The following is a 19884-nucleotide window of genomic DNA, read 5'->3' as shown; positions in this document are numbered from 1 at the left end:
TTGGGGGAGTGTGTGTGTGAGGGTGAGTTCTGATGAAGGCTGAAGCTACACTCCTTGCCTGGCCAGGCTCCTAAAGGGAGCCATTTCCAGCCTTGAGTCTGTGGGTGGATGAAAAAGGAGGCCCTGTGGGACAGGCTGCTCTGCCCCTTCTCTCTGCTGAGTCTGGAGGTGGGAGCATGCTCATGCCCTGGGCAGGCCACCTTCCCTGTCTGGACATCAGTTTCACATGAGTAACAGGAGGGAATGTAGGTTGGGCTGTATTTCCTCTAAGAAGAGCCTTTTTAGTTCAAAATTTCTCTGTCTGTATCCAGTAGAAGTTGCATAAAACACAAGCACTCACATGTGGATCTAAATCTTTGTTTTCCTCTAGGATCCTTAGCCTTTTCTTGCTACACAAGAGAGATTTGGCTCAGGATGGTTAAAGGGGCAACTAAGGCAAATACTACATCTTCCAGGGAACCAGTAGTCAAACAACCTCCAGCCTTTTGTGCCAGTTTGGCTGCTGAAGCCCAAGCAGCTGGTAGAGGCTCCTGCCATGCAGTTCTTCAAATTTGTCACCTGCTTGCCTAAAAATGCCCTCGTCCCATCCTCCATGCTATTCTTCCACCCTCCCCGTAACTTCACATCATAATAATTCCAAACTGTAAATCGAAGTCCCTATTCTCCTATCAGTAAATGTTTCAGTGCCTTGCCTACATGACTACCCACAACAGGGTCCCCTTCCTTCCCCAGCCCTCTCCTTCTAGGGCTCCTTTTGAGGGTTCAGAATGAACAAAGGATAGTGAGAAACCCAATTCCTCTATGATTCCCATGCATGGAGAGTGTGGTGAGGTTGGCATGTCCTTCAGGGCCACAATTAGGAAGCTTTCTCTATTTTCCCCATAGCCATCTGGTTTTAGAATGGTCCTCTCAGGTTCTCCCTCCATTCTCAAGGGACTCTGGCAGCATCAAGGTCTCTGTGATATGGCAGAAAGACAGAAGGAGTCACAGTTAACTACAGGAAGCAGATTGGCTCCCAGAATCTGTGTCTCGGGTAAGGGACAGAAGACCTTGTCCCACAGTGGCGGGTCCCCATGTGATAGATGCTTCTTTGATCAGATGGGTGAAAAATAATAAAGTCTACCAGTTATGTGGGTCCCAGATCTCTAATGATTGGCAGATTCTTTTCAACATAAGAATGCTTAAGGTTGATGACTATTTCCCAAGAAAACACCTGACTCTTGCCATGGAGCCTGATAGCCAAAAGAAAAAACAGGCAGTACCATCAAGTAATGCAAATTGGCATGGCTGGGTTTCTCCCTAGGACCTTCAAGGATGTCAGTTCCACATGTTCACTTTTATTGGTTCTTTTTAGTCTCCACCTTCCACACAATGCATGGTGAGGGACCAGCTTGGGAGTCAGACCAGTCCAAAGCCCCAAGTCTGTGAGTTAAACTAGGTGAGATCTTACTCAAAGCGCTTCATCTGTCCCAACCTTAATTAACAATGGAACCTGAGATCTTCTCTGTCTTGCCTCCTTTAAAGGAAATAATAAAGGAGAAGCAATTTTCAAATACTAGGGCTTGATACCATTCCTGTTACCACTGGCCCTTGGGGGCCAGATACAGGCCTGAAGTTTGCCTCACTTTGGGTTGTAAAGCTGTCATTAGCAGACAATGGAGGCATGACCTCTACCTCTTGCTCTGACCTTTTGAATGGCCAAGCAGTGTGGCTATTTAGAAATGGAAGGCACAGTTGAGAAATCAGTAACTGTTGGTGAGTTTCAGGAATGAAATTTCCTCAAAAGGAAATACATTTCAGGAGCGAGAGGAGCAGACTGTACAAGGCTGATGCTCCCAGTCTGGGGCAGAGTCTAGCACTCTACAGCCAGGATGGACCTGGACAATTAGAAAGGAGGCGAGTGAATAATCCTAGCAAGTGACTGTGCAGGAAGCTTGGGGGAGATCCCTTTGCATCAGAACTAGGGATCAGATATCCAGATGATAGCTTCTCCTGAGCCTGATTTCAAGAGAGCAGTACAAACCTCTGTGCTGACAATGATCTGTTTCTGAAGAAAGACTGGGTCAGTAGGCCATCAGCTGCTGCCCTTTCAGATAAGGCCTGACCCAGTGATCACTTGGGTTGTAATAAACATGGACAAAACTCCCTGTCGTATCCCTACTCTGTCTTTTCTGGGCCAGGTAGAAAGGCCCTGCTTTGCTGATGCCCAAGGGATTCTAGGACTTGGGAATTTAGGAGGCTATTGTGGCAGGCAACTTCAAAAGCTACCAATATTCAAATTCTAAGGGACTTTTGGAGGCTCTCCAGTCTAACCATCTGTTTCTAGACACAATTTGAATAGAATTAGATGAAGAATACATCTATTGCCTAATCAATGGAAAATTCTTTGTGCATAGGTAAGCTAAATATATAGCAGCCTCATGTAAGCACAGGTCCCACTTGAGGCACGTGTCTCAGACAGAGGTAGGCACTGTGGAGAAAGAAGACAAGAATTCTAGTCAGGCTGGGGAGAGTGGCACTTGGAAGAGGATCCCAGGTAGTTTTCTGAGCATGAGCATATCTGTAAACAAAGTGAGACATGCATGGCCCCAAGTATGGATTTGGGTTCTTACATAGGCAGGGTTGTGGCCATTTCTGCAATGATTCCAAGGCAGAGCAAAGTTCCCTGCCCTGGAGCTCATCAAGTGGCCACAGTGTACCTGTCGGCCTGAGTGGGAAGAGCTCTAGGAGCCTCTTGCAGGTCATAGTGCAAAGCAGCAAGAATGCCTCCACTGCCAAGGACGCTTGCTTGGCAGGTTTCTTCTCAGCTCTCTGCCACAAGCACCTGCCTTTTCACACACCCTGGCCCTTTCTGTAGGCTGCAACCTAATGGCACCCCATCCCTACCCCCAGGCAAAAGAGTACCAGTCCCCTTGGAGTCTGATGGTTACTCCTAGAGTCTGGAGTGCACCTTTGCTTTCTCTGGCCTGCTGCCCTGGATCCTCAGTTTAGTGCAACAAATGATAAATCTGATGCGGGACCTAGGGTCATGCCAGAAGCCAGTCAAGATGGAGCCCAAGAAAGTTCTGCTTTCTGCAAACCCTGGGGCTCCATCAACTGTCCTGGTAACTCAAGGTCATTCTGGGAAGTCAAGTAGGCCTTGTTATCCTGGAGTCACTGGGGAATAAATAGCACTGGGGCATTTCTCTCGGTGGCTGCAATGCCAATATACCTCACTCCACAGCAGCACTTAAGAGGTTCTGGGAGTCCTGGCTCCCAAACCTGGGGCAGGGGCATGGGCTGGGGTGGAATGGGAGAATCTAGGATGCAGGGGCTTCGCCCAGCCTGATGGCCCCAAAGAAGGTGGTGTGCTTGCTCATGTTGATAGAGATGTCGGCATGCACCATCTTCACAGCAATTTTCTGCCGCGCCTTGAGGAGGCAGACTCCTGCGGTATAGCAAGTGTTGTAGTTGGTCTTTCCTGTTTCAATGCTGCGGGTGCACTGCAGGAAGGGCTTCTCATCCACCACCACCTCGTAGCTGGCAAAGTCAGTGAAGTTGATGTAGTACACCTGGGTGAGAGGCAACAAGAAGGGATTGGGGGAGAGAGGAAAGAGAGGGTGGGGCCCTCCCCTGGTGAGCGGACAGAACCTCCTCAGATGAGCTGCCAGTATACCCTGTGTAGGGGCAGTGCTCCCCCCAAAGTGTGCCAGTTGGCAAACAGTGACAAGCTCACACTGTCCCTCTCCTATTTCACGGATTCGGGTGGCTGAGCAGACCTTTCTTACAGACTGCCTGAGGGCAAGAATTGTGCCGTATATGCCCCTTCGCTGACCACACTCCCTGGTCTTGGCATGAAACAGTGCTTTAAACACTTTAGGTGCTTAGTCAATGCTCTAGACACAGACTAACCTCCAGTTCCCAACCCTGAGGACTATTCATAAATACGCTTAGAAGTTACTGATGCCCCAGGGAGGTTGTAGTAATGACTTGCCATTCCTCTAGCTTATGAACAGCAGCCCCCTGAACTTGCAGCACGTGCTCCCTGCACTGCCCTTTTCTCCCTGACCCTGTATACCTTGGCCCTTCTCACTTGATGACTGAAGAAGCAGATCCTGAGAGATGGAGAGCTAGCCCTCACAAATGAGATAATAGATGCAGAAGAGCAAATCCCAGGCTCCAAACTTCAGTCTGTGGCCAGGAGCAAGTATGAACCTACAGTCAATGGCCTGGCACCATCAGGACATTCCTAGTCCATGTGGGCCACTCCTAATTCTCTCCTATGTCTAGAAAATTGCTTTTTCTAATCCTTCATTACTCTTAGCACCTCCCATCCCAAGCTTTGATTTTTTTTTTCACCACTATCAGTTGGAATTTAGTCCATAGGACATTGGGGCTATACATACATGCCCCTTCATCTGACTCCTAAAATTACTTTATGGAAAGTGACTCCACAGGCTCTTTGGTGGATTTATCAGAGTATCCAGGTGCCACACAATCTCTTGGGTCAGGACCAAGCTATTCCAGGATAGTCTGTGCCTGGCAAGTGCTTGTTGGCCCAACTTCTCTTGTTGCTGTCTCACGAGACCCATTTGTTGGCTCTGAAGTCCTCTTGTCCACCTGCTTATTGGCTGCCTCCCCAGTCCCCACCCTGACGCCCTGACCTCAGGCTTATCTACTTCTAACTCCAAGGAGATCCCCAGTGGAGGCAAACGATGAGGGATGGAACTAGATGGGCAATGGCAGGCCTGGGGGGAGCGGGCCCAGGGCAGGAAAAGGACAAAAGTGGAGGGAGAAAGGTCTGGGAGAATGACATTAGGAAGGAGGCAAGAATAACAGACAGAAACAAATGGGAGAAAAAGGAAGGAAAGACAGTCAGAAATCTTTTTGAGGTAGAGAGAAAGTCTGTAGGAGCACTGTTCATTATAATAAACTAGCAGTGTTGTTGGGACAGGTTCTTAGCAGCTCTGGAACTCTTCACAAACTTAGACCAAGGTTCAGCTTTGGCTATAGAACCAAACAATTCAGAGGGGAAACAAGGGCCTGGGGCCCTGCAAGAGGGAATCAGACAGTAGGGTGTGTGTTGGGGGGTTATTTTTAGTTGTTCAGTCATATTTCTCTAGGGAAAAAAATGAACCCGGTCCCCTTGGTCTTTCCTTGGTTCAGTTCCCTCCCAGTGTGGATCCCCCACCTCTGTCCCCAGCAAAGCAGGAAGTTAGCCATTGGATGGTTTGGGCTGGCTCCATAGTGCCCCTAGGTGGCCTGCACCGGATCTACATTCTGGATATAAGAAGAGTTAGGCCTAAGACCGTACTCACTTCTACCTGACTATAGATGAAGTAGGTGCCGTCCACCAGTACCTCCAGCTCCCCGCTGCGGGGATGTAGTTTAAACACTTTGGGGTTCATAGTGATGCGAGACCAGTCATTGAGAACTCCACCTGAAAGATCTCAGTAAGAGAAGGGCAGTCACTCAATACATGTTAGAATAATGTGGGCAACAGAAATCAGAAATATCAGACAGTATACAACTCCCCGACCCCACTCTAAGCAATCACAAAGACCCTGAAGGCCAAGCCTTAAGAAGAACATCAGGAAGCAGGAAAGGTATACAGTTTGTAAGAGTTGACTTCTAGGCCTGCCTCGGGGCCCCATGGGTCTATATGTCTATCTCTACCCTTCTTAACCTCTTCATCAGCAAGGCTCTTTAACTTATACCTTCTAGCTGGCATCTGGGTGATGGTGGTAAAAGGAGAGGAAGCACACAACTCTATTTTCTTTGTTGTTATAGGAACTGCACAGGCAAAATTCAGACACTGAGTGGCAGGCTAAGTCCTGGTTTTCAATTTCACTTTCCCAGCAATAGCTCCTGAATCCCTCTCCTGTCTAGTAGGTTCACTTGTTTTCTCCTTCTCTTTAACAGATTTCATTCTATGGTTTCCCCCACACCCACTCCTTTCTGGGAAGCCTTCCTGGGGCCCCAGGAAACCACTTAGTTGAATGATCCATCTGTCTGGAGAACTAGATAGGGGTGATTAGGGAGCAGGAGTGATCATTCAGACTCCACGGCAACTGGGTCTAGTGACACCAGTAACCAGGCCCCATAGATGGGGGGTATCTTTATGAGAGTGGGGGGATAGTCTGCCAGGTTGCAGTAGACCAGCCACAAGTATAGAAGGTGCCTGAGAGCTGAGGCACTCTTGGCAAAGCATCTGTCTCATAGCCCTAGCTCAGTTACGGAACACTAGCATGGCAGAGTAGAGGACTATTTTTTTCCATCTTGAAGACAGAGAGATGTGCCTTTCTACCATGAGAGGAGGGAGCCTTAGCTCATGGGGCCTTTTCCTTTTTTTTCTCTCTCAGCCAATTTTCCTTCACAAATGAAAAATCACATTTTAAACATACATCCTTGGCTAGTCTCAGAAGGCCTGCTTCTCTGAAGTATGAGGAAAAAGGCTTTCTAGAAAAGGAAGCCATCTGAGGTAGCGGCAGAAACCCTGGCTCCACTACTTCAATGGACTATTCTGCATAGTGTCTTTGACAGCTGTCCTCCTCACTTCTTCTGGTGGTCAGCCTAAACTACTACTGGGAATTAGCCCAGAGGGACTGGAAATAGTCTTGCTATATTATGGTAGTGGGAGTAAAATTAGTAGCTTCTGGCATGGAATAAACACTAAGGCCACCACTATAGATACCCAAACAAATCTGTTTCCTGTCTAACACTGTTCTCCTGGGACAAAAGTGATTATGGTCCACCCAGGATCCTGAGTCCCATACTGCTTGTTTCCCAACAGGACTGCTTGTTTCTTGTTTGTCTGTTTGTTTTGTTTGTTTGTTTGTTTGTTTGTTTGTTGAGACAGGGTATCCCTGTAGCCCCAGCTGCCCTGGAATTCACCATGTACACCAGGCTCACCTTGGTCTCACAGAGATCCTCTTGCCTCTGCATCTGGCGTGTTGGGATTAAAGGTGTGCGCCACCATGCCAGGTTATGAGTGCTTGGGTTTTTGTCTTACTGTGCTCCTATTTATACTTGTGAAGCTATTAGGCCAGGCGTCCAGTTGGCAGTCAAGGGAGTAGCTAAGTCCAATGATTAGGGAAACTCAGCACAGCCATTTCAGGACTGACTGGGCACTTAGAAGCTATCTCCATGTAGCTAGCTTTGTAACTTTCATTTACTGTTTCTACTCACAGTCCCTCCCTTCTACTCTAAGCTCTGTAAGCATCTGGCATCTTGGCTGGCTTGCTGCTTCCCAAGACTCCTGGGGATTCACAGATTTTAGGCTTTGGGCACCCTGGGGACTGGACATTATTTCAAAGTTCTGTTCTTTAATGAAGAATGTTCATATCTCTTTGGGGAAGAAAATGAACCTAATCACTCAGTGGAGTGTACGTACACATCACTGAAGTAGCAGAGCACACTGGAAAGAGCAAGAAAGATATGGTTTTGAATCTCAGCTCCTAACTATAAAATCTTGGGTCAGTTAATTAACCTCTCTGAGTTTCAGTTTCTGTGTCTGTAAAAAAGGAGCTAACCTCATAGGGTGTGAAGAGCAAGTGAAATAAAAGACAAAGCATTTGGGAATTCTAAAGTGCCATGCAGACATATGGCAGTATGGTTTATTTTGGTATTTCTAATCTCTCTGGGACTCTGTTTCCCCATCTCCTAAATACTGGCATAACATTAAATCAGTATTTTGCAACCTCATTAACATGGTCTCACACTTTTGATAGACACAAGTGTCACACACTTCCTAGAGAACATATCCTTTTTCCCTCTCCACCCATTTTCTGCATAGAGCCATCAGACAAAATAATTTACTGGACATATTTTTACCTTCCCTAATTTTCATTGTGAAAATGCTTATCAAACTACATATATATCTCCATGGTGACTCTGATACAGACATCAAGAATGCCTAGGTAGATGATGTCACAAGTCCCTTTCATCTCCCTCATCAGTGGATTCTAAATGCAATTTGTGGGCTTGGGATGTAGTTCAGTGATAGTGTGCTTGCCTAGCAGGCCCTGGGTTCACTCCCTTGTACTGCAAAAACAAACAAAACTAAATGCAATTTGGGTGTAGCAACTGGTTTTGGTACAAGCAGTTACACGTAATAGTCAGTAGAGGGCACGATGGAGTAGCAAATGTCCTTCTCTGCCAAGGATAAGCACAGGATCTGGTAGGAGCTAGGCTGGGTGATTATTTGGAAACTGCAGATGAGGAAAGGGAGAAACTCCTCTTAGGGAAAGAGCCTACTTTGATTCTTACCATTCTTGACTTGAATTGCTGACCCCTGGCCCTGCAGATGCACCACAGCTGGCTGGGAGGAGAAGATGGAGACAGTCACTGTAACGGCTGTTTGCTGGGTTACGCATCCCTGTGTTTCTACCTATGGTTTCTAGATTCCTTTGTATCCCAATTCTGATCCCTTTCCTCTGTCTTGGGATGTTAGTAGCTATATTTCTGATAGAGAATAGTATGACTCTCGGGCTCTACCACTTCCTTGCTAGGTGCCCTCAACCAAATGTGATGCCTTTGAGTATTATTTCCCCAGCTGTAAAATGGGGATTTTAATAATCTTTTTCTGGCCTCTTTCATAGGGGTATTTGAAAAATCAAGTGAGATGGTGTCTATAAAACTGCCCACAAAGCCATCAAGGACTGTGCAGCTGTTTAGATTTATCACTGTGGCCTAATAGCTGTAGTGAGGGTAGCTGCAGGGAGGAGAGAAGACCAGACCAGGCAGTAGGACCTGCCAACAGAGACAGATTAGGGGGCTTAAAGACTAGGAAGGAGCCCATCATGTCATTAAGACCAGAAGCCCAGGCTGGCTTTAGCCTAGAGCAGTTGACTGTTTTTCTCAGTTCCAGGCCCCAGGCACTCTGAGGGCTGGTCAGATATCTAGGGTGGCTGAGGAGTAAGTCAAGCCCAGGTGAACAGGAATGACTGGCAGCTTATTTCACTCACATTGAATCTGGTTGTAGTGACCCTCTGTCACCCTTGGAATGAGTAAAATGGTCCAGGCAAGACTGGGTTTCCTTAGCTAAAGGCATATCCTTGGGGGAAAGCTTTTCTGTTGTTAGAAGCTGGCAATGGATGTCACTGAAAACCTCAGAACCTCCAGGGAATCATAAAATAAAGCCTCGGGGAATTTCATAGGGAGCAGACTTCAAGGTGAACCCAAGCCTGAGGTATTCCCTCCTCCCCAGGAAGACGGCAATCCCCAGCCAACCTGGTTTTCCCGAGTTCCAGCTTTATCAGCAGCACCTGCAAAATAGACCAGGACAATCAGCCAGCATGTTCTTTGGACTTCTTTCTCCTCATCCTAGCAGCCAGGGGTTCAGAACCTGGCTCCCCACAGCCAACGCTGTGGGAATATTCTTCCCCAGGTCTTGGAGCCCTTAAATGAGAGAGAACACAGGGCCCTTAAATGAGAGAGAACACCCCTTCCTTCCCAGTCCTGTTCCTGATCTCCATTTTCAGAGGGCCCAGCAGGGAAGCTGGCCTCTTGCCAATACTGGATCAAGGCAAGCCCCACTGAGCACCCATGGACAGCGATAAGAGGGCATTTCTGTTATTGTGTGCCCCTGAGAAATTGACACTTGACTTTCTAGCCTTTTGCTCCCTTTCTATTGTCTTCATAGAGCCACCTGTCATTTATAAAAATCTTGTTTCTTTAATTATTACTCTTTGACTCTAGGAAATAAACTCTATGAGAACAGGGATCACTTAGCAATATATCTCTTTGTACACAGAAATTGCTCAATTAATATCTGTGGAATGATTGGATTAAATAAAAAACTAATTTCATCTCTTGTGGCCATGGCAACACTGCTGAGTCCTGTCTGAATTATATGTGAAAGAATCTGGGTTCTGCTACTGAATTCTTAGACCTAGAGAAATCAGCTTAAAGAATTCGTTTCTTTGAGGTCCCAAAATACAGGAGAGGAGCAGGAGAAAAAAAAATAACAATTGGCATAAGTTCAGGTGGTCTGACTCCTGTCAACTCTAATTAGGCAGGTTTGGATCTGCAGCCATACCTGTTGCTTGCCCTGCTGGGCCGCAGGAGAAAGTTACAAAGGGATGGAATGTCATTTGAATGGGCAGCATGGTGCTTAAGGGTTTAGTGTGAGAAGCACTTGATTCAGGGACACAGTGGTCTTGGTGCCAGGTTTGCTGCTGCCACAGCCCAAGTGACTCATACCTTTCTAATTACTTGACTGTAAATGACTACTTGTCTACACCTATGGGAAAGGCATCAAGCATCTCAGAGTACATGGGAGGAAACTATCCCAGGGCTTACCATTTTGTCTAGTCCCCAACATTCTTCCTTATAACCTATTTCTATACAAACGTCCTGTGGCACTCCATGCTGGATTTTAGAGCAGGCCAAATCCATAACCACAGAAACTCCAGTGAATGGTTAGGGCCTCCTTCTCTTACCTCTGTTTCTGGCTCATATATTTACTGGCTTACTAACATCAGGGAGGGACTGTGATGGAAAGGCTGGCATGGGACAAGAACACATGGCCTGTCCTTCATAGGTTGGCAGCAACAAAAATTAGAGTAGTCCAGGCCCTACTCGAGCTTATTTAATTTCTAGTTTTACACTGGATTAGGAATTTCTTTTCTAAAAACATTTTTATTTATTTAGTTTGTTTTATGTCTATGCATGTATTGCCTATGTGTATGTAAATGTACCCATGTCATGCAGTGCCCTTGGAGGATAGAAGAGGCCGTCAGATCCCCTGGAACTGGAGTTATAGACAGTTGTTAGCTGTCATGTGGATTCTGGGACTTGAACCCAGATCTTCTGCAAGAACAGCCAGTATTCTTAAGTGGTGAGCCATCTCTCCAGCCCTAGGAATTTCTTTTTTTAAAAAAGCATTTATTATTTTTATTTTACGTGTATGAATGTATTGTGTGCATGTATGTAAGTGCACCGGTGTCGTGCAATGCCTGTGGAGGTCAGAAGAGGGTGTCGGATCCCCTGGAACTCGAGTTATGGATGATTGTTAGCTGCCATGTGGGTGCTGGGAATCAAACCTGGGTCCTCTGTAAGAGCAGTCAGTGCTCTTAACTGCTGAGCCATCTCTCTATCCCCCAGGATTAGGAATGTCTTTACTATATATCATCACTGAAACTTCCTTCAAGATCGTCCCCTCCTACTCTATAAAAGTACTGATAAGGTGTTTAAGGGGTGGATGACAGGAGAACTCACCAGAAGGCCCCTGGAGGCCAGGGGGCCCTTGAGGACCAGGAGGACCAGGAGGACCAGGTGGTCCCATAACAGTTGTTCCTGGAATCCCAGGAATCCCTGGAATCCCTGGAGGTCCCTGGGGTCCTGGAGGTCCTGGAGGTCCTGGGGGACCATTGGGCCCGGGTGGCCCTGCTTTCTTTCCTAAAAAAAACAGGATCCAGTGTTACATTTGGAGTTATTTATGGCCAAGAACATACATACTGTCAGGAGTGTACTTGTAGTTCTCATTAGCCCTCTAGGAGTTTGTGCTAAAGAGCTGGACATGTTTGTTCCCTTCTCCACCCTGCACTTAAAGATAGACTTAAAGATATAAAAATAAACAGCCCTTGAGGAGTTTGGTATAATAGGGAAAAAGTCTCAGCCACAGGAGAGTAGAAGTGCCAAATGCTAAACAGGCCAGGGAAGACTTCAAAACTGAGGTTATATTTCAGCTGAGTACAAAGGAAGAGAACTCCTAAGCAACCAGACTTACAGGTCACTGTGGTTCCTTTTAGAATTGGACTATTGTTGAAGAGTGTCAAACTTTCATTGTAACTTCTCAATTGGGTGGATTTGATGTGAATAACAAAAGGATGATGGCAGCCTGACCCGAGGAACACTACCAGCTCCAGGAAGATTCCTCAGGAGCCAGGACATGCAGGAGATAGGGGTGGGTGGGGGCAGCACCAGCTGCAAAAGAGGAATGGGAAGCAGTTTTGGAGATGAAGGTGGAGAAGGAGGGAATGACTGAAACTGTTGAGAAACAACAAGAAAGATGGAGAGGCACAGTAGAGAGACTTGATGAGGAGGAGGCAGGCTCTGCTTTCTCAGCTGACCTCTCTAAACTCTATTTTTAAAGATCCTTGAGAAAGGAAATTCTGAAAAGTCCCTTGGTTTCGTGTTCCAGTGTTTATCACCCCTCACTGCTCACTGTTAGGAAGTTCTTTGGTATATTTAACTGAAATCCCTCCTGTGGTTATTTGAACTTTTATTCTGTTCTTTGTGTAGATAGAGAAGAGCAGTTAACACCATATACATAAAACCTCTCATATACTTAAAGACATTAGGCTACCTAACAATCTCTATTTTATAGGTGAAATAATCCACCTTCTCAGAGACTTTCCTTAGAGGGTGTATTCTCAAAGGCATTATTTATCATGTCTATCAACTCTTCCTCCTTTCCTTCTCACTGTCTTCTTCCAGAAGACCCTCAGTCTTTACATTTCATATTTCAGTCCTTCCAACATTTCTTCCAGGATGTAGCCATGTCGAATAAATCATAACATTGGCCTTGAATCCGACCGACTCCAGCTCTTCCTGTTGATTTGCTCTGCTCTGTACAGACTCATTTAGGGACTGTGAGTAGTCACAGATTTCTTTCTTTCTGTGTTTACTACCTTCTCACAATTATAATGGAAGGCCCAGGATTGGAAATCTTTTACAATGTCATCCCCTGAGATAGTTTCTTAGTCTTAAATATAAGCCTCTCTACTTTCACTTTAAAATCTTCTTAACTGGTTCCAGCTCTGTGTTCCTCAGATTCTTTTTTGTTCTTTTTAAAAAAAAATTATTTATTATTTTTATTTTATGTGTATGCATGTATTGCCTGCATGTAGGTAAGTGCACCTATGTCATGCAATGCCTGCAGAGGTCAGAAGAGGCTGTCAGATCCCCTGGGACTGGAGTTACGGACAGTTGTTAGCTGCCATGTGGGTGCTGGAATTCAAACCCGGGTCTTCTGCAAGACCAACCAGTGTTCTTAACTGCTGAGCCATCTCTCCAGCCCCCTGTTCTTCAGATTCTTTAGCTTGGAGAATTCTGCCCTGATTTATCAGGTCCTCCTTTAAGAATAATGCTTCATGTAGAAAAAAACCAAGTACTCATGGAAAGCCCCATAAAGAAGCCAACTGTCCATGTCTAACCACATGTACATTTGGAATGAAATAATGGATCATCACGGGGCCTCTTCTTCAGAGAGGAAAGAATGGTCCTGAGAACGTTTCTTCAAGAGGCCTTATAGCCTTAAAGACCTGGAGCCACAAACTGTAGCATTTACCCTGAACTTAGTAGTAAAAGATTAAATCTGCCTAGATTCTAGATATATCCAATTTTAAGATGTTGAATAGGAAAACCCTTTGGATTTGGGTAGCTTCCAAAGGATGCTTATTCAGCGCCCAAGTTTCAATTCTAGTTAGTGTAGTGGAAAGAACATGGACTCTGGACTCAGGAGATAAGGATGTAAAACCCAGCTCTGCCACAGATGCACTTTGGGCAAATCCCTTGTTCTCTTTGAACCTTTCTCTATCAGTGAAACAAGGAGCTTGGGCTTGGTGATTTCTCTGTCTACTCTTTAGACTGAAGTTCTATAAGAAAGACTGAACTAACGGCAGAGGGAGAACTTTTCTAGCCTGATTGTAAGGTTTGCTTCTCCTTCTTTAGTCTCTGGTTGGACTAGACATAGAAGATGGTATGTATTAGGTTGTCCTGGGTCTCTGTACTTCCAGTCCCCACAGAGATTTTATAGCTAGAGGGTGTTCTGTGGGTAGCACAAACTTCAGCTCCAAGAATGTGAGTCCCCTGTAATTGCTTAACATAATTTTGGAAGAATTACAGCCAGAACCTCCTCCAGTCCAGGAGAATAATGGTTGCAGTGTAAACAGAGAATGTTCACTTATGAAAATGTTAGAAGGCATTTGAGAAAAAGCTCCCGCTGTGATCCAGTTCTGCAGCTGGCCCTCTGCTTCTCTGCAACCAGGCAAGTATACTTCTCCTACTTGTGTAATTACAGAAAGTTAGGTCCAGAGAAGAGAATGCAGAAAATGACCTCTGGACCAAGAGACTGAATTCCTTCTTTAGATTCCCTAACTTTAACAGAACACTTCAAGATACAAAAGCTTAGAGATATTCACACTTAAAAAGTTACCTTGTGTAGTCTTAGATAAAAGAATATGCACATTATTTCAAAGCTAAACTTCATCAGAGGGGCATTTCCCTAACCTTTTAGCTAAGTCCCAGATGTTTAAAGAACAACCAAAAGCTAGTGAGTGAAAGGGTTAGGGGTAATGGGTAGAGAGAGGGAGCTGTGGGAGTAGGAAAATTCCATTAAAGGGTGAAAATTAAGCAAACAATTCAATTTACCTCTTCAAGTATGTGCCTATTTACGGTGTCCAAGGAAATCCACATTAAATGGCTTCTAAATCACTTTTAACCAAAGTGAATGTTTAAGGCCTTTATGTACTCTCTTCCCAACAGTGTTCCATACTCAAGGTAGCGATGCTGGGCAATGATCTGAGTTATAATTCTTTTCTGAAAATTTTTATTTATTTTTATTATTTTATATGTATGAATGTATTGCCTACATGCGTGTAAGTGCACCTGTGTTGTGCAATGCCTGAGGAGGTCAGAAGTGGGCGTTGGATCCCTTGGAACTGGAGTTACAGATGGTTGTTTGCCACCATGTGGGCACTGGGACTAGAACCTGGTTCTCTGCCGGAGCAGCCAGTGCTCTTAACTTCTGAGCCATCTCTCCAACCCCCGAGTTATAATTTCTATCTTGAAGGCATGTGACAAGAGTACAAAAACAAATGCTTGAAAATCAAATTTACTTTCTTAAAAGACAGAGTATCTTGGTGGTGAACACCCAAGAAACCCAGAGAAAGGATTTGTTACTAACTCCAGCTCTCTGACTGTTTTCTAACTGTGCTCAATTCATGTCCTCACAAGGCCAGGGCATTCTTCAGATTTTTTAAAGAACAGAAACACAAGTTTGACATGTGGATAAGGGTACATGATGGTAGCAGAATACCCTAGTGCTCAGTGGAATGGCAGGATGCTCCTGAAGTTAGTCATTTGGGCCTAGTTTGGGATGGGTAATCTGATCTAGAAACCTCCATAAATCTTAACAGAATCACTTCTCTTCAAGAATTTTAAAACCTATAATCCCAGCTACTTGGGATGCCTAGGCAGGCAGATCGCTGAGTTCAAGGCTAGTCTGGACAACTTAGTGAGCTCATGTCTCAAAAGAAAGTAAAAGGAGGGTTGGTGATATACCCAATGATAAAGCACTTGACTAGCAAGTGTAAGGCCCAGAGTTTAATTCCAAGTACCATACTCACAGAAAAATAAGTAAGGACTTGAATAAAACCTTTTTGTCTTTGTATTATCTCTATATTCCTTTCCGGTCAGAATCCAGAAGTAAATAAGTACATAAACTTGTTTCACCATTTTGTTTTGTTTTTTAGTGCTAAGGAGTTGACTACATTTGCCTAGTCCTTAGAACCTTCTTCTTGGAATTTTCCTCTTCAGTTACACAGGCCAAGCACTCTATGGGCCCGAGGGCCAGTCCCAACTTAAGTGCAATATGGACTCACTAAACCATAGGCTGCACAATGGAGCTCTCCGACTAGAAGCTACTTTAAAAACACAAAAGGACCAGAATAATATAACAGTCTAGTTTTTGCATCACAGAGAAAATTATATTGAATTCTCAAAGCAAGAAATACCTTCTTTGATCATCTGGAAAATCGAATAAAGACAGTTTTCAGACCAAGAAACAAAGTATTGATATCTTTCCATAGGTAATATGCTCTTTTTTTCTATAAGTTGTCTCAGGTTTTCATTCATATGTGATCACTTATCTGATAAAGGATGGGAAAAGGGGAAGAAGGGCAGTGGAAAGAATAAGGAGAGAAAGAAATAAGAACTAGAGACAGATGCAAATAGGAAATAAAGAAGAACCAAAACAAGGACTAGGGGCATAGCTTAATGGCAGAGCTTTTGCCTAACATTTATAAAGTCCTAGATTCAATCTGTACTGGGAGAAGTGGCAGGTGAGGACACTAGGGACAAACACAAAACCAACAAAAAACTGCATCAAAACAACTGCTAGAATCAATTCTATCTTTCATGGCTCATTACTGAAGAACTAATTCTTGCTCTTCAGGAAGTACAATACTTAAATAAATCACATGTGATTGAATAAAGTAATGGACATTCAATGTTGAAAGAAATTAATGCAAAAATCCTACCTCTTTCATTTTTTTTCTAATTTACAAAAAGATACGACATGGCAATTTAATAAAATTGGGAGCTCAACTTACCCTTTTTCTTGTTTTTAACAGGACCTATTAGAAATAGAAGAAAAAAATTAAATCAGTAGAAATTAAAAGAAAATGGTTATTCTCTGGAAGGTCACTAAAAGGGAACTTTAAGGCACTGCAAATGTAAGAGAGCTCCACAGCCAAGGGTCAGGTTTTAGGCAAGGTATCTCCCAACTATCAAGCCCCTCCAATTTGTTTGCTGATTTTGAGGGCACAAACATTATAAAGAAGGGGGCTGGAGACATGGCTCAGTGGTTAAAAGAACTGGCTCCTCTTACAGAGGACACAGTTTTGGTTCCCAGCACCCATGTGGCAACTTATAACTGTCCATAAATTCAGTTTCAGGGGATCCCACACCCTCTTCTGGCCTCCATGAGCATTTCATGCACATGGTGCACCTACATACATGCAGGCAAACACTTATACACATAAAATTTAAAGGATTAAAAAAAACAAGAGTTTTCCATAAAGAAAAACATTTTCCCACTTTAGTCAGGAGTGAAAGAAAGGGTACTCCTCTGTAGAGATGGAAAGCCCAGAAATGTGCAACTCAACAACCTTAGGATGGCATTCCATTAATTCTGCAAGTCCTCAAGTGGCAGAGTCATGCATTCAGGTGAAGCTCTGATAAAGTTTCACATCGTAAAAAAGAAGAAAAAAGGGGTGTTTTTATGGAAGAAGCATAGCAGCAGCAGTTTACTTTTTAGTCACTTCCTTATTGTGCCTTAATTTGTTATTTATTAAAACAGTGCAACCATAATACACTCATGTGGGGGCCACATGCATTCCCACTGCAATTTACCATAACTTAATAGATGCTTTAAAGGAAATGTCAACAGTTTCATCAGCAGTGAAATCACAAGCATTTTCTCAGGAATTGCTTTTAAGGAAAATCATTTTATTCAATAGAGGGAACTCAGAAAACCCAAGACATTCCTAACATTTAGGTGACATTAGGTGACAACCGCTTCCTAGACATACATAATTTAGGTCTCAGTCACTGTTCTTCCTAGGGGCTCAGTTCTCTTTATTCTGTAGATAGATCTAAACTTCTTTAGATACAGGTATTTAAAATTCATTCCAAACTCCCACAAACTCAATATTGCACAACACTGAACTGTTGTTAGTGTCATCAGGAGCATTCCTATATTATTCTATAGTTTACAAGTCATGCTTCTGTATATTATCTCATTTAATTCTTGCAACAAGTCTGGAATGATCTCTATCTACAAGAATAGGTTCCATAGGCAGTTAATAGAGTTTCTAACCTGGAGGGTTTCCAGTATGGCCTTAGAGCTGCACAAGTCCCCTAAAAACTACTCTTTAGATTTCCCTCACAAAGAAATATGTAGTAGTAGGAACCAGTGTGCAGAAGATATTTTGAGTTGGGCTGAGCAACTGAAGGTCATGACCTTCTCTTCTCAAATCCCCCTTTATCTCATGCTTACTCCTCCTAGTCCTTTGTCTTTTTGTTGTTTAAATGTGTTTAGTTTTTTGAGATAGGGTTTGACAGTTTGGCTCAGGTTGATCTTGAACTGCAAACTTCCGGCCTTAGTCTCTGAGTGCTGGGGCACAGGCATGTACACCTGGCTCCTTTATAGTTTTAAACAGCTTTAGGCATTCCTGAGAATCGGTGCAGGGGTTCTGACAGGGAAGCATGGCTACTACTGAGTAAGCGGCACCAACACAACCCGAGAAGGGCCTTGTTCTCAAAAAAAGAAAGCTATTTAGGGACGGATTTATACAATAAAGGCCCAGTCTCACTGTCCTTCTACCAACTGGCCAGTTAGTCATCCCAGCCTCATAGCCAAGAGCAGTAGGATGACAGCTGTTGCAGTTACCTGGTCCTCATAGTCAAGCTGTACTAGCTCTGGTCAATGTTTTCGAACATTTCAGCAAGTTATGAGGTAGTGCTGTTGTATCACATTCTGAGGAAATCAGGCCATCGCCAATCAACCTTTCTGAGCATACCGATGGAAGGTAGTACAGTAAATAGTGACAAAGCACCATCCTCACAGGACTTACAAATTGGATAGAAAAATACTAAATAAGGGGACCTCAGGAATTATGCTGGTTATTTGAGGAATAAAAGCTTTGTGGAAGATTGGAGTTGTATCTGCCCATGAGTCAGTGTTGTGGTCCCCTTCTGTGAACCTGGAGCTGTGGTCCCCTCCTGTGAACCTGAAGCTATGGTCCCCTCTTGTGAGTTAGAGCTGTGGTCCACTCCTGTGAACAGGAGCTGTGGTTGCCTCTTGTAAAGCTGGAACTGTGGTCTCCTCCCGTGAACCTGGAGCTGTGCTCCCCTCCTGTGAGCCTGGAGTTGTGGTCCCCTCCTGTGAGCTGGAGCTGTGGTTCCCTCACATGAGCCTGAAACTTTGGACCCCCCTATCTTGTTTCTTCTTACATCATTACTTTTGGTTAGCCCTCTACCTCCACCTCTTCTCCTCCTCTGTCCCTCAAAACCCCTTCCCTGTTTAAGCCTTACCTCCCCAGTATTCTTCCTTTCTACTTTCATTTCATGTGAGTTCATACTATTTGCCTCCTTCAGACCTCCCCCCCCACCCCCGCCGCCAATATGGTCCCTTTTGTTTGTTTTTGTTTTTTGAGACCAGGTATCCTTGTAGCCATAGCTAGCTTAGGGTGGGGCTTCCTGCCCACCTCCCCCATCCATGCTGGGCCCCTGTCTAACTTATGTTTGCACAGGTCTTGTTCATGCTGTCATGACTGCAACTACTCTGTGCTGTCCAGACAAGTTTCCTTGTATTCATTTACCACCACTGGCTCTTACAATCTTTCTGCCCCAATCTTCTGCAATAACCCCTGAGCCGTGGGAGGAGGGTTTGATACACTTGTCCCATTTAGGGCTGAGCACTCCACAGTCTTGTGTGTGAGTTAATCACCATCTGCTATAAGAAGAAAGTTCTCTGGTAAAAGTTGCAATATGCACTAACCTATGAGTATAACAGTAAATCATTATGAGTCAGTTTAATACTATGTCTATTTAGCAGAATAACAGTAGATTCTCCCCTATGGCCTGTGATTTGTCTAGCCACAAGTTCTTGGCTGGCTCCAATAACAGTATCAGGTATGAATTTCACTTTGTGAAGCAGGCCTTAAATTCAATTAGAAGGTGGTTGGTTACTCCTAGAAAATTTGTGCCATTATTGTACCACTGGGCAGATTTTTCCAAGGCAATTGTTATTGTAGCTTTCAGGTTCACAGCTGGGTAAGTTCGTGATTACCTTTCTCTGCCAGTAACATGCACAGAAACTTCTAGTACTATGAAAACTAGCCAGTAGAGATGAAATTTCGAGGTCAGTAACAGCCTTGGTTTCTCCTTGTTTTTTCTTTATAAAAAAAAATTATTGGACAATTTCTTTTTTTAAAAAAAGATTTATTTGCTCTTGGGGTAAGTCTATAGCGCAGCTCTCCGCGCCGGGACTCCCTAAGCGACATTCACCCTTCCATCCCCCGCCTCGCCGTTCTATACTCCTAGTTTGGGCCCTGCGCCATTCCTAGTCTCGGGGCCCCTGACACCTGGGGAACCAATACTGCTTCCTGATCCTTC

At 44.4% G+C, this 19884-nt stretch overlaps 1 protein-coding gene across 2 annotated transcripts in view; it reads right to left on the bottom strand.

Moving 5' to 3' along the window:
• Window positions 1-372: 372 nt before the first annotated feature.
• Eda (ectodysplasin A) overlaps window positions 373-19884 on the bottom strand; it is a 434058-nt gene continuing 414546 nt past the window's right edge. The window contains exons 3-8 of one of the 2 annotated variants that reach the window (XM_008844375.3): window positions 16317-16340; window positions 11200-11379; window positions 9211-9245; window positions 8248-8299; window positions 5298-5428; window positions 373-3551 (exon numbers count right to left, since the gene is read on the bottom strand). In XM_008844375.3, the coding sequence (XP_008842597.1) occupies window positions 3300-3551; window positions 5298-5428; window positions 8248-8299; window positions 9211-9245; window positions 11200-11379; window positions 16317-16340 (674 nt within the window). In that variant the 3' untranslated portion in view covers window positions 373-3299. The remainder of the gene's footprint in view (window positions 3552-5297; window positions 5429-8247; window positions 8300-9210; window positions 9246-11199; window positions 11380-16316; window positions 16341-19884) is intronic. The other variant, XM_008844376.3, reaches the window with a different exon arrangement.

The sequence above is a fragment of the Nannospalax galili genome, unplaced genomic scaffold (assembly GCF_000622305.1).
Source record: "Nannospalax galili isolate Female #2095 unplaced genomic scaffold, S.galili_v1.0 scaffold280, whole genome shotgun sequence".
NCBI classification, from domain to species: domain Eukaryota; kingdom Metazoa; phylum Chordata; class Mammalia; order Rodentia; family Spalacidae; genus Nannospalax; species Nannospalax galili.
Note: the sequence above shows the minus strand (reverse complement) of the source record. Positions and strands in the feature narration are given on the sequence as shown.